We start from the raw sequence: 15,313 nt of genomic DNA on the forward strand, positions 1-15,313 counted from the left end.
TCTGTGTTCAGTTCTGACTATGTGAGTTTAGCTGTTATGTTGGGTGTAGCAGGATTAAATCTTCTAATACTTTGTAAACAAAAGCACTTCTTCAGAATATCCACAATCACTTTATAACAATGAAGCACTTTTCAGTTAAATTGCTTACATTTTGGCAACCAATTGAAATTCACAAAATCCCATAAGCAATGATTTTATAACAAGCAGACAGTCTGTTTTAGTGATTCAATTGGAGTGATTCACCAGGAGTACATTGCCTCCCGCCTCAAACACTCCTCTGGGATCATCTACCACCATGAGAAGCTCAGAGTCTGTCAAATACGGTGTTAACTATCTCTGATAGTGTTACATCAGCGTTACACAAGAGTATCCGCCTAAATAAGTTCCATCACAATTCTAAGAGGAAAGCAGACCTCTTCCCTTGCCTCAGGATAGCTCAGTCCATTGTGATCTTTAAACTGATTTGATCTAAGTAACTGAAAGCTGCTCATCACTTCTGTGTCCACCTACTATTAAATATAAATAAAATTATACTGACTCCAACCTTGCCACAAAATCTGTACTTCTCCATCCTGACGCTCAATCCAGAATTAATTAGTTTGTAAAGAAAAACTCTCAACAGCTTATTTAGCCAGGGATATTTATCGGGGTATTGACGGTTGGTTGACTTTGTCAGGAATTGAGGCTGGGATGGGCATTGTCGGGTGATTTGGGGGTGAATGTGTTGTTTTGCCGTATTATTTCCAGACTAACTAGTTACACAGCATTACGCCATGTGACCCGCCAGTATAAAGATACCCACCTCATCTTTACTCATTGTAACAGAGTCAGTTTAGAAGTAGCTCGTCGGGCTAAAGTGATCAAGGGTATGGGGAGAACGCAGGAGTGGGGTACTGAGTTCAATGATCAACCATGATCACATTGAATGGTGGAGCAGGCTCAAAGGGCCAAATGGCCTACTTCTGTTCCTATTATCTACATTTGTTCATAAACTTCTTTCTCAACAAGAACCAAGTCTTTGTGGGTTATGTTAAGTGAGCTAATACATAGCTAGTAGTCAGAGCATATTATAATGGTAGTAGTGTTTGACCAAAAAGAAAAAATCACGTTCGTAAGCCCTGTCTGGGGATTTGGGGCACTAATGGGGATGAGGGCGAGTTGGGCATTGCTGAGGGATTTGACGAGGGGCTGAGTAGCACTGGGTAGGTGGTGACACAGATGAGTTTTGTCGAGATAGGAACAGTGTCAAGATGGGAAGCTGTGTTGTGTCAAGGGTTGACAGGTCCGGTGAAGAACTGTCAATGAACTGGAGACAGACCTGGATCCTGAGGTCCGCTTCAGTTTCTGATGAAAATGGGGCTGTGGCTTTGTTTCTCTTACGCTCTGCCACCAGGCCAGTCTGAAACTTGAGGCATTGCCTGACAGGGAGTCAGTCAGTGAGCAAAAGGATGATGTAGCCATGGACAGTGATTGAAATTATGGTGCTGCTCATAGCCTGGATGCCCAATCTGAGTACAGCAGGCACCCAACCTCCACGGCCACCATGCACGCCCCTACCCCTCACCCAGGAATTCTGGTTTCTGGGCTCTGATCTTCACACAACAACCCACCCCCCCTTCCAAATCCAGCTCACCCCCCACTAATGTTCCCATCCTGGGCCCTGGAGCGACAGGGTTTGACATGAGTTAGGACAGGGGCAGCAGAGTTTAGAATGAGCCTTATGGAAGGTACAAACATTAAATTGGGTGCTGTATTTATCAAGTGCTCTGTGCTAAGCTACAGAAGATGCAGGTGCAGTAAAGCTCCCTCTATATTGTCGCAGAAATGCACCTCATTTCCAGACCCCCTTCCATTCCTCACTCCACGTGAACTGGTATGGCCAACTACTGCCAAATTAAGGCGTACAAGGTCAGGACAGACACTACCCAAACCCAAGATACCGGCAGACAGCAGATTCCAAGGTGGTCTTGACCACAGGGCTCAGAAGTCAAAGGCTTCTAATTCACTGATTTAACGAGATCCCCATTTCTAGTTCTACATCTTGAAGTTCCTTAAACACCACGTTATTGGATGACCTGGCAAGAGAGAGGTTCTGAAGCTGGCTGAAAACTGCAAACTTTTGTCTATTTCCATTAGTAGGCAGAAATAAACATGATTACTGATCAGAGTGACACAGACTGAGCGAGATGGAAAATAAAAATGACTAAATCAGAATGGCAAATTTCAACTTAACCGCAATTCATATTTTGGTGGATTTAACTAACCCACAAAGTGGAAAATGTTGTATGAATTGGAGGTGAGGAGAGAAAAAAGCATTCGGCTTGTGATTGGGGATGGGTGCTAAGCAAGAGAATCATGGAAGAGAATGGTTAGATCAGGATTGAAGAATAAGGATAAAAAGGAAAGTTCCATATATTTTGTATACACCTGTAGTGTTGTGTATAGATATAGGCATACGTTGCATTGGTGCTACCAGCAAACAAACGTTCATTTATACAGCATCTTCTCAATCTCAGAATACACCACAGAACATCATGGCCAATGATTTCCTTTATGAAGTGTATCCACAGTTACAATATAGAAAACACAGCAAACTTTTACAAACAGCAATGAGGAAATATTTTTTTTTAATCACAAAAAACACCTTGCTCTTTTTCAAGGAGAGTCATGTGCTCTTTTACACCCCAAGAGGGCAGATGCAATGTCAGTTTAGTATCAAAGCTGAAAGATGGCACCCCAGACAACACGATATTTCCTCAGTACTGCCAGTCTCAAAACCTGCTGAAGCATTTGGTGTGGAGTCGCTTGGAACCTCAACTCATGACCTTAAATGAGAGCATCAAGCCTGATCATAAACTGCAAAATGCCAAGACTGACAATCACACCACAATCCCTTCATGGGGTGTTCACAGGTAGTAATATCTGAAAAGAACCACAAAAATAAAAATCAGATTGTGGAACTGTGTTCACACTAATCAGTAATCTTGAAACCACAGTCAAAGTGGGAGGTTCGGGGGACGACGGACATGGAGGAACTCTGCTGTGTGAAAGTACACAAAGAGCAAACTTCATCTCCCATCAAGTGTTGGGGAGAGTTGTAGTTTCAGATGGGAGAATGGAATTTAAGGATCTTGAAGCAGACTTAAAGAGATGGCTCACTTTGGAGAAGCAGTAGGCCAGTACACAGTACGTTGCAGATGGCGGGGGGTGGGAGGAGCGGAGAAGAGGCAGTGAGGTGACAGGCATGAAGGAATGTCTCACTTTTTGGTTCAAAGGATTTTTATGAGTAGTAGTGAAGGGTTTAGTGATGAGATGAGATTTCAACATGTTGGGGATGGGGTAAAAACATCAAGATACATGTAAGCAGGCAGGAACTGAAACCAGTTTTAGGGCAGATAGAAATGTAAACCACAAATGCTGAAAAAGTGAAATAGAAACATAAAAGAATGGAAATTCACCATAGTTTAGTCAGCTTGCAGAATGAGAAATGCCAGTTAACATTTCGGACGTTGCTCCACCTGTTCTGACAACAGACATTTTTATTCAATTCATTCGTACTTGGTGGCGTTGCTGATTAGACCAACATTTATTGCCCAATCCAAATTGTCGAGAGGGAAGTTAAAAATCGACTGCCTTGCTATGGGTGTGCAGTCGCATGTAAGGTCAGAATGGGTAAGGATGGTAGGTTTCGTTCCACAAAGGAATGGGGTTTTAAGACAATTTTGATGGTTGCCATTAGGCCAGATTCTTTTATTTGAGATTTTCATCGAATTCAAATTACCTCATCTGCCATGGTGGGATTCAAAGCCAGGTCCCCAGAACACCTGGGGTTCTGGATTACCAGTCCAGTGACGTCAACTACCTTTTATTTGTATTGTAAAAGTGGGTTGTACAATTCAAATTTCTAGATGGACAGATTCACAAAATCGATGCGTGCAAAAGGAGGCCACTTGGCCCATCATGTCTGCACTTGATATCTGAACAAGCATCATGACAAAGTGCCATTCTCTTGCATTTTCCTGTAACCCTGCACATTAGACAATTATTTGAATAGGAAAAAAATGTCCTCTTACATATCTTAATTGAAGCTGGCTCCACCATTCTTCCAGGCAGTGCATTCCTTGGTGATGACATGTATGCATGAAATATAAATTGACCTCATTTCCAAGTTTCTATTTTACTGCCTTGAGGCAGAGGGAACACTATGGCTCAGTGTTTGTCGTCATTTACCAAAATGTACTTGGACGCTATTTATTAGACTTTCATTTCATCGTTTAACTTCAATGACCTTTCACAGGTGATTGGAGGAGCAGTGATCAATGCAATACAAGTGCTTTCATTCAGCCTCAGGCCTGGACTCATGGTCTGAGGCACAGGAACCAGGAGGATTTCAGGGAGACACTGGCTGCGGTGGGACAAGACAAAGCGTGACCACTGGGGAAATCGAGAGTCCAGCTATGGGGTTGTGGTGTTGAGGAGAAGTATGACAGTTGGGTCACTAGGATTATTGCTGTAATAAAAACGTATCTCCATGTGTATTTAATGACTACTCAGTTGGGGAGTGTGCTGAGTTGAGAGTGTGGGGGTCAGTGGATGTAAACAGGCATATGGTTAAATGGGTGGACGAATGGATGCTTTGGAGGGTGGGTGAAGGGGTTTGATGGTGGGTGGCTGAATGGAGTGTAGATGATTGAGTGATTATATGGGTGCATGTGAAGGTGGATGTATGTGAATGGATGCGTCGGTGACAAGATCTGTTGTGTGGTTGAATGGGTGTTTGGATGAATGTCTGGGTGAGTGAATGGGTGTTTGCCCCACTAGGTACAGATGAGTGGATGAATGGGTATGGGTGAATAGTTGTGTGTGAGAGAGACTGAGACAAATACACATATCTTCCCCTCCTGCTTCCACAAAGAGGGGTTTTGAATTTTTAAAAAAATTCTTTCATGGGATCTGAGCACCACAGGCTGGTCCAGGATTTTTTAACCAGCCCCAATTGTCCTCGAGAAAGTGGTGGTGATCTGTCTTCTTGAAGTACTGCAATCCACATGGGGATACATTTCCAAGTCAAGACAGTAGATGACAGGGAAGGGAACTTGTCCTTTTTAGATGGTAATAGATGAGAATTTGAAAAGGTGTTGCCAAAGTGTTGAGTTACAGAATGAATCAACACTGCGACATATCTGCCATGACTACAGATGTCAGGACTCTTACCTCTGAATCTGAAAATTTGTGGGCTCAACCTCCACTCCAGAGGCCTCAATATATAATCCAGGCTGACACCTGAGTGGACATTTCAGGGAGTGCCATACTGGTGGAACAGCCCATTGTTTGGATGAAACTTTAAAACGAGACCTCTTCTGCCCTTTCAGGTGAATACAAACACATTACATGCTTATTCTGGGAGCTTGCTGTGCACAAATCCCTTGATGCATTTTCCCATTTTATAACAACGACCACATTGCAAAAGTATTGCACTTGCCAAAACTTGCTTTGCAAATTCCTGTGACTGGTAAGGTGCTGCACAAACACAAGTACTTACCTTACGTTTATCCAGCTCTGCACTGCTCCAGCTGTTGCACTTTCATTTCTACTGTTCTTCCCTTATTTTTTGTGGCACTGAGATCTATTGCTCAATTTTCCATTGCACAGCAACAGAGGAACCACTGTATGGACAGTGACTTCACATAAATAAGCTAACCCTGACTGTTATTTGGCAACAGGTGAACTGAGCTGCAAGTTTCAACATAGCTCCCTGAGCTCAAATTAAAATCAATCTGCTCTGCTAAAAATGGACAGCTTTAAATTGCATTTTCTAAAACTAAACACACATTGTAGTCAAGATGTTTTCTGGAGTCCTTTGCCACACTCTGTATTGTTGTTATTAGTATAGACCAATGCTTATAAAAGATCAGAACAATTTAAACACATTGCTCAATACTGTCTCCTAATTCTTGTAAATGTGTATCATGCGTGATCTAATTGAATGATAAAACTGATTCTCAGAGCTGAACTGTGTGGAGATCGTGTTGACACGGGACTAACAATCCCAGAATTGTGGGGCAATGATACAGGGACAAAAACAGAAATTGTTTGAAAAGCTCAGCAGGTCCGGTAACATCTGCGACGAGAAATCAGAGTTAACATTTTGGGTTGAGCGACCCTTCCTCAGAACTGACACAAGTTCAAATCCCCCACTGCTCTTAAAATTTATAATCAACAAACCAACAATTTAAAAGGTTGTAATGGCAATTATCATTCATGAATGTAAAAACTCATCTGGTTCAGCGATGATAGGAACTGCCGATGCTGGAGCCTAAGATAACAAGGTGTGGAGCTGGATGAACACTGCAGGCCAGGCAGCATCAGAGGAGCAGGAAAGCTGACATTTTGGGTCTGGACCCTTCTTCAGAAATGGGGGAGGGGAAGGGGGTTCTGAAATAAATAGAGAGAGGGGGTGGTGGTGATAGGTGGATAGCGGAGCAGATAGGTGGAAAGAAGACGGACAGGTCAAGGAGGCAGGGATGAACCTAGTAGGTGAGTGTAGGTAGGAAGTGGGGGTGGGGGTTGGTCTGTGAGGTGGGAGGAGCGGATAGGTGGGAGAGAAGACGGACAGGTCAAGGAGGCGGGGATGAGGGGATGAGGGGGAGGTGGGGAGATTTTGAAGCTCGTAAAGTCCACATTGAGACCATTGGGTTGTAGGGTTCCAAGGTGGAATATGAGGTGCTGTTCCTCCAGTTTTTGGCTGGCATCGTTGTGACACTGGAGGAGGCCCAGGATGGACATGTCGCCCAGGGAGTGGGAGGGGGAGTTGAAGTGGTTCGCGACTGGGAGGTGTTGTTGTTTGTCACGAACCGAGCGTAGGTGCTCCACAAAGCGGTCTCCGAGCCTCCGTTTGGTCTCCCGATGTAGAGGAGGCCACATCGGGAACAGCGGACACAATAGACCACATAAGCGGATATACAGGCGAACATCTGTTTAATGTGGAAGGTTTTCTTGGGGCCTGGGATGGAGGTGAGGGGGGTGGTGTAGGGACAGGTGTAGCACCTCCTGCGGTTGCAGGAAAAGGTGGCAGGGATGGTGGGACTAGTGAAGAGTGTGGAGCGAATGAGGGAGTCGCAGAGAGCGCGGTCCCTCCGGAATGCAGATAAGGGTGGGGAGGAAATAAATCCTTGATAGTGGGGTCAGATTTCAGATGGCAGAAGTGGCGGAGAATGATGCGTTGAATCCGAAGGTTAATGGGGTGATATGTGAGGACAAGGGAAAATATGTCTTTGTTTTTATTGCGGGGAGGGGGTGTGACGGCTGAGGTGCGGGAAACACAAGAGATGCGGTCGAGGGCGTTCTGGAGTCTGAGATAACAGGGTGTGGAGCTGGATGAATACAGCAGGCCAGGCCATCTGGTTCAGTAATGTGCTTCAGGGAAGGAAATCTGCCATCCTTACCTGGTCTCACTTAATGTGACTCCAGACCCACAGCAAAGCTGCCTATGCTTCTAAGGCAGTTGAGGACGAATCTCCTCTCTTAGAGGGTAGTGATCTGTGGAATACCACTGAGGTCTGTTGAGGCTGGGTCATTTAGTATATTCAATGCTGAAATAGACCGATTTCTAAAAGTGGACTTGAAGATTATCAGATCAGTCATGACTGATTGAATGGCAGAGCTGACTCAATGGGCTGAATGGCCTACTTCTGCTCCTCTGTCTAATTGTCTGAAGGACACATTAATGTAAAGTTAGTGCTTAATAAATATATAGATTGACCTCCAATGTACGTTGTGATGTAACTATAATCTCAGCAGTAATGTGTAGGACTCTGCTGGAAGGTTGGAACTTGCAGATCTCAGAGCATTCTGCTCTGTAACCTTACCATCATGCATTTATTGTTAATAAATGTCTTTTATAGGTAACCAAGGAGTCTGAATTGAGCTTGCATGAAGATCAGAAGAACCCATACTAAAATAATCATCGTGTGAGATAATTGATCTTGTTAAATTGGCAATTGTTAAATTGTTGAATACAGTGAATTTCAATATTGTTTCTATTTTACAAAGTACATCAGCAGTCAGGTCAGGATCAACTCGCATCACCTACATGCTTCGGGGGAGACTGCAATTGTTATCTATGCACCTCCTTGGAACATGGTTCCTTGGGTTTTGCCCTAGAGGATTGCAGACATCCATCGCTGACTGGCTCATGGCACGTGTAGACAGTTGTTAAGGCGAGAAAGAAAATAGAGTTTTAGTTTGAGTAAAATATTTTACTAAAACTGGAAAACTCGGAATTCTTCATTTGTTAACACTCACTGCCTTACTACTCCGGTGATTAAGCATATAATAATCATTCACCTCCCTTGAACCAGGGACCTAACTGCCTACTCTACTGTTTCAATGAAGGGCGACACTTCTTAAAGCCAAGTTAGTTTGAATAAATATCCCTCAATCATCACTGCACAACAGTCACCACACATGAGAATAATTCACTGAATGTAAAGAACTGAGACAGACGAATGTCTTACTGTTGTGTTAATTATGCTACAAAGTAAATGTGCATTGTTTAAGCACTTTTGGAGAGACAACTGCATCAGCGTGTTATGGTCAGAAGCAGGCATGTGTAATGCTGCATTTCAGACATAAACTGAATATCAAGAAAAGTATTCAGTTTCATACTTCATCATCAGGTTTAGGATCAAGATAACTTAGAATGGCAGTAAAGAACCAGATAAATACGAAATACAAGACTTCCTTTCAGGCATTTTTCACTGAACAGCTTTCAAGAAATGCAATGGTCTTTCCACAAACAAAAGTAAATTAGAAGCTGCTTTATATCCTTAAGACCTGTGCTCGTAACACAGGAGAAAAATTGACACGGAAAGTTAATTTATATCAGATCTTAAGATAACTTTATGTGGGATGGCCATTTGACTTCATCTTGTTTCGACCATTCACAGGCAGCCTGTCACCCTTCTCTAGCTTCCACCAAGCACGCAGTTACTGCCAAGTAGGCAAAAAGCAACAATTTGTACACAGGAAGATCCCGTGAAGAGGAATGGAAATTAATGATCGGTTAACCATTTTGATGGCTCGAATCTGGGGGGAAATCTTGGACAGGACACTGGGAAACTCTCTGTTTTCCCCTTCCAGCTGAGATTTAGGATTTTTATTGTCCAACTGAATAGTGAACAGGTGTTTGACCACACCAAAATGTGGTGAATCAGACAGGCTGCAGCTCTCCATTATTACTTGCTTGAACTACTGAAGAAGAAGTCATTTTAGACTCGAAATGTTAACTCTACTGCTCTCTCCACAAATGGCACTAGACCTGATGAATATCTCCAGCATTTTCTGCTTTTATTAAGCAAACCATTAGATTGTGTTCTCTCATCTGAATAGACTGGGGCCATTTTCCCTGGAGCGTGGGGAGTGACCTTATAGAAGTTTATAAAATCATAAGGGGAATGGATAGGGTAAATAGACAAGGTCTTTTCTGAGAGGTGCGGGAGTTCAAAACTAGAGGGCATTGTTTAAGGTGAGACGGGAAATATTTAAAAGGGATTTAAGGGGCAAGGTTTTCACGTAGAGGGTGGTGCATGTATGGAATGAGCTGCCAGTGGAAGTGGTGGAGGCTGGTATAATTCCATTTAAAAGGCATCTGGATGGGGATGTGATAGGAAGGGTTTATAGGGATATGGACCAAATGCTGGCAAATGTGACTAGACTTATTTAGGATATCTTATTGACATGGATGAGTTGGACTGAAGGGTCTGTTTCCATGCTGTACATCTCTATGGCTCTATCTGTGGAGTGTGATTTAAATCTGAGACTTGAGACTCAGAGGTGAGGGTGCTGAAACTGACAAGGTTCATGTTTGTCAAGATGAGCTATTCAAAGTCTACCAAATTGTTGTTTCCACACCAGTGCTGCACTCTGGGGGAGATACTGCTAGGAACAGATCAAATAGCAAATCAATGTAGAAGTCTTACCTCAGTATAGTGGACATCCTGCATTCCAGCGTCCTCTTTCATTGCTGCTTCTTCCTCAATGTTAGGAGTGATTGCTTTGAAAGCTGTGCAGCCTTTCGGAAACAATTCTGAGGAGAAGAAAAGTATCACTTTAAATACATTAAATCTGTCTTCTATCTGGACGAACAGCTGTTACTTGTTTAGGCTTGTCCTCAACCCCTGCTACCTGCCTATTCCAGTGAAACATTCATGATCAAAAGGTTGGCAACACCAGACATCAAACTTGCTTTCTTTCTTCTCTGATGCTAACTGAAGCAAGTTTCCCAGCAGTTTCTATTTCTAGCTAAGATTTAATTTGATTTATTATGGTCACGTACTGCGATACAGTGAAAGTTATTGTTTTGCATGCTATCCGGACAGATCATATTTTATAAGTACCTGAGAGTAAGGCTCAGTGGTTAGCACTGCAGCCTCACAGCACCAGGAACCCGGGTTCGATTCCACCCTCGGCTGACTGTCTGTGTGGAGTTTGCACATTGACCCCGTGTCGCGTGGATTTCCTCCGGGTGCTCCGGTTTCCTCCCACAATCCCAAGATGTGCAGGCTACGTGGATTGGCCATGCTAAATTGCCCATAGCATTCAGGGATATGTAGATTAGGTGGGTTATAGGGGGATGGGTCTGGGTGGGATTCTCCAAGGGTCAGTGTGGACTTGTTGGGCCGAAGGGCCTGTTTCCACAATGTAGGGATTCTACGAAATGAAATCTATGAAAGTACTAGAACAGAACGCAGAATATAGTGTTACAGCTACAGGTGGATGAAATCCTGTCTTCACCAGTTGGGTAAATTGGGCTCATGGCCAGTCGGCAGTCTGCTTTACTTCGTGGGCTGAATCCGTATCTGTAGAAAGCATCAGTGAGAACGCAGAGATAGCAAGAACTGCTGATGCTGGAGTTAGAGATGACAGTGTGGAGCTGGAGGAACACGGCAGGCCAGGCAGCATCAGATGAGCAGGAAAGTTGACGTTTCAGGTCGGGACCCTTTTTCAGAAATGGGGGAGGGGAATGGGGGCTCTGAAATAAATAGAGGAGGGGTGGGGCTAGGTGAGTGCAGGTAGGCAGTGGTGGGGATTGGTCAGTGAGGTGGGAGGAGCGGATAGGCGGGAGAGAAGACAGACAGGTCAAGGAGGCGGGGATGAGAGGGAGGGTTGGTCATGGGATGAGGCCGGGGGTCGGGAGATTTTGAAGCTAGTAAAGACCACATTGAGACCATTGGGTTGTAGGCTCCCAAGGCGGAATATGAGGTGCTGCTCCTCCAGTTTCTGGGTGGCATTGTTGTGACACTGGAGGAGGCCCAGGATGGACATGTCATCCAGGGAGTGGGAGTGGGAGTTGAAGTGGTTCGCGACTGGAAGGTATTGTCATTTGTCCCGAACCGAGCGCAGGTGCTCTACAAAGCAGTCTCCGAGCCTCCGCTTGGTCTCACCGATATAGAGGAGGCCACATGGGGAGCAGCGGATGCAGTAGACCACATTAGCAGATGTGCAGGTGAATATCTGTCTGATGTGTAAGGTTTCTTTGGGTCCTGGAATGGAGGTGAGGGGGATGGTGTAGTGGTAGGTGTAGCACTTCCTGTGGTTGCAGGGAAAGGTGCCGGGGGTGGTGGGGACGGTGAGGCTAGTGGGTAGTGTGGAGCAGACGAGGGAGTCGCGGAGAGAGCGGTCCCTACGGAAGGCAGATAGGGGTGGGGAGGGAACTATATCCTTCGTTGTGGGGTCAGATTGCAGGTGGCGGAAGTAGTGGAGAATGATGTGTTGAATCCGGAGGTTAGCGGGGTGATACGTGAGGACAAGGGTGATTCTGTCTTTGTTTTTATTGCACGGAGGTGATGTGACGGCAGAGGTGCAGGAAATACAAGAGATGCAGTCGAGGGAGTTTTTGACCACTGAAGGGGGAGAAGTTGCGGTCGACATCTTGGATGTCCGGGAGTAGAACGTCTCGTCTCGGGAGCAGATGTGGCAGAGGCGGAGGAATTGGGAATAGGGAATAGCAATCTTGCAGGAAGGTGGGTGAGAGGATGTGTAGTCTAGGCAGCTGTGAGAGTCGGTGGGCTTGAAATAGCTATCAGTTTCGAGATGGTCACCAGAGATGGAGACAGAGGGGTCCAGGAAGGAGAGAGAGGTATCAGAGATGGTCCAGGTGAACTTGAGGTTGGGGTGAAAGGCTTTAGTAAAGTTGATGAACTATTCAAGCTCCTCGTGGGAGTACAAGGTGGCACCAATACAGTCATCAATGTAGTGGAGGAAGAGGTGGGGGATAGTGCCAGTGTAGCTGCGGAAGTGGGACTGTTCCACGTATCCGAAGAGGGGGACATAGCTTGGGCCCATGTGGGTTCCCATGGCCACCCCCTTAGTCTGAAGGAAGTGTGAGGAGTTGAAGGAAAAGTTGTTAAGGGTAAGGACGAGTTCAGTTAAGTGGATAAAGGTGTCGGTAGAGGGGGACTGGTCGGGCCTGCGGGAGAGGAAGAAGCGGAGGGCCTTTAGGCCATCTGTGTGGGGAATGCAAGTGTATAGGGATTGGACGTCTATAGTGAAGATGAGTTGTTGGGGGCCATCTCACATTCTCCCATGGTTCTCTTCATTTAAGGAAGGCTGCAACTGAAGACAGTGAAGAGAAGGTTTACTGGATTGATACCCAGAATGAGCGGATTGTCTCATGAGGAAGGATTGAATGAACTGGGCTTGTTTTTACTGGAATTTTCAAGAACAAGGAGTGATTGGATTGATGTGTATAAGGTCCTGAATGATCTTGGCAAGACGAATGTAAAAAGGAATATTTCGTTTTGTGGATCAGTCCGGACTATGGGACGTGGTTTTAAAATTAGGCATCGACCTTTTTGGATGTAGATAAGTGAACTTTGTTGTTCTCTGCAAGTGTTGTGGAATTCTCTGCCTCATAAGGCAGGGAATGCATGGACATTGACTATTTTTAGGACAGAGTTAGATAGATACTTGTTAGGCATGGGAATTAGATGCAAATGAGGGCATGGGAATGTGGATTTTGGAACATAGGCAGATGAACCTTGGTCCTATTAAGTGATAGAGTAAATCCAAGGAGCTAATTGGCCTATTTTTGTTTGTAATTCATCTGTGCAAGACATGTTTCTTTGGTGACTTGTTAAAAAGGCAGCAGCTGACCAGTGCTAACTAAGAATACGCTTGCAAAGACATATGATATCCATCAACTGATTGTGATTTAAATTAAGGCCTTCAGAAGGTCACAAAAAACACCAGCAACTTGGCTCAGACAAAAACGACTAAGGGTGAAGGGCCTTATGACAAGGGTAGGAGACACGTCTTAAAAACAATGGTGCAATGGCAATGGACTAGATTGGTTAGATCAGTTAACTGGACAGCTAGTTTGTCAGGCAAAGCGATGCCAACAGTGTGGATTCAATTTCCACAAGGGCTGATGTTACCAGCATCCGATTTTCTCAACCTTGCCTGAAGCACGGTGATCCTCAGGTTAAACCGTCACCAGTCATCTTTCTCTAATGATGCAGCAGCCCCTTGGGACTATGGCGACTTTAGTCACTTTAATTAATCAGGCTTCAGTCACAAATCAAGGGTCAATGTGCTCTCTTTCAAAATGACGACAGCACTAATCTATGGAACATGGCCCATTAGCACAGCCATACCCCTTGATACCCCTACTAAATTGGACACAAAACCTTTAAAACATCCCTGCAGTTTTAGGAATTTAAGATTAATTTCCTGGAAGCAACTAATTAAAAAGTTTTTTAAAAAAATCCCACAGGACAATTGAAATGTCTTTTATACATTGTTCTCTTTGAAATCTTGGAGAGCTTGGGGCCCCGGACGAGATTACAGATCTAATTAGGAACAAGGTCAGGGAATGATTTGAAAACAAGGCTGAGCATTTTAAAATCAACAGTTTGCTTCACATGGAGCCAGTGTAAGTCAGCAATTTCAGGGATGAAAAGGGAAAGACACTTGGAACAGGTTAATGATTAATTACAATAATATGGACAAACAGTAAAAAGGCTGCTTGACTGGCTGGGACTATTGGAGGCATAGGTTCTTTTGATTTGATGCCTGATGAAAGGGGCAAGTGTTGCACTAGTCTGAACACAATGATGATTATTACTGACTGCGGGGGAGTTTGACAACCAGGGAAACTGGGCAGGCAAATACAAGTTTCCACACAACATTCGAACACACCCATTTAAACAGAAACACAGGCAACAGGAAATGGGAGTCGGGAGAAGAATGTATATTAATCATTGACTAGTTATCAACTGAAAGCTAACATCCACTGATAAAAGTAGTTTCTGACTAAGATAAACTATCAAAAGCAAAATACTGTGGGGATGCTGGACCTGTGAAATCAGAATGAAGAAAGCTGGGGAAACTCGGCAGCTCAGCCAATATCTGTGGTGGGCAACAGAGAGAGAGAGAGGGGGAGAGAGAGAGAGAGGGACACAGGGAGCAGGAGGGTGGGAGGGAGAGAGGGGGAGGGAGAGTGAGTTCTGATGAGCGCACTTAGCTTTGAAACTTTAACGGAGTTTCTCCCTCTGCAGACAGAAATGTCCTCTGAGGTAACAATTGTTAATGTTTCGAACAGCCTGCAATATTCATATTTCAGAAGCTGCGCCAAGGTCTGGGAAAAGGTGCAGAAAAAATGTACTTGAATGGTACTTGGGATGAGGCATTAAGTTGCGAGACTGGAAATGCTTGGCAAGAGAATAATTAGGGAAAGAGTAGAGCCCATTAGGGAGCATGAAGCTAATCTGTGTGTGGACAGTCTTCAACGAATACATTGCATTGGTCTTCACAATGAAAAGGCAAACACAGGTATAGACATCCAGGTGGATGACTGTGAAATTGTTGACGAAATTAACATAGAGCAAGATTGTACTACTGAGTTTAGCAGCCTTAAAAAAAATGGATAAATCTTTGGGACTGAATTAGGTGTATCCTCTGGATGTTGAGGAAGGCAAAGGAGAAGATATCAGGAGCTTTAGCAGTAAGTTTCAAATCCTCGCTGGCCATGGGTGCCAGAGGACTGGAGGACTGTTAATGATGTCCCATTGTTGAGAAAAGGATAGACCCAGAAATTGAAAGCCAGTCAGTCTAACCTAAGATTTGGGGAAGCTCTTAGAGAGAATTCCGAGGGACAGAATATATCTGCACTTGGATTGACACAGGGACAGTCAGCATGTTAAATGAAGGTCATATTTGAAACATTTCATCAAATATTTTGAGGAAGTAACCAGCAGTGTTGAAGAGGGGTAGTAGGAACTGCAGATGCTGGAGAACCTGAGATAACAGGTGT

At 44.4% G+C, this 15,313-nt stretch overlaps 1 protein-coding gene across 1 annotated transcript in view; it reads right to left on the reverse strand.

The window, feature by feature from the left end:
* The window catches only part of dock11 (dedicator of cytokinesis 11), a 252,061-nt gene that overhangs the window by 29,800 nt on the left and 206,948 nt on the right, over positions 1-15,313 (reverse strand). Inside the window, exon 42 of the mRNA XM_048604955.1 lies at positions 9,981-10,087. Within this exon, the coding sequence (XP_048460912.1) occupies positions 9,981-10,087 (107 nt within the window). The remainder of the gene's footprint in view (positions 1-9,980; positions 10,088-15,313) is intronic.

Source organism: Rhincodon typus, chromosome 14 (genome assembly GCF_021869965.1).
Source record: "Rhincodon typus isolate 14 chromosome 14, sRhiTyp1.1, whole genome shotgun sequence".
Lineage (NCBI taxonomy): Eukaryota > Metazoa > Chordata > Chondrichthyes > Orectolobiformes > Rhincodontidae > Rhincodon > Rhincodon typus.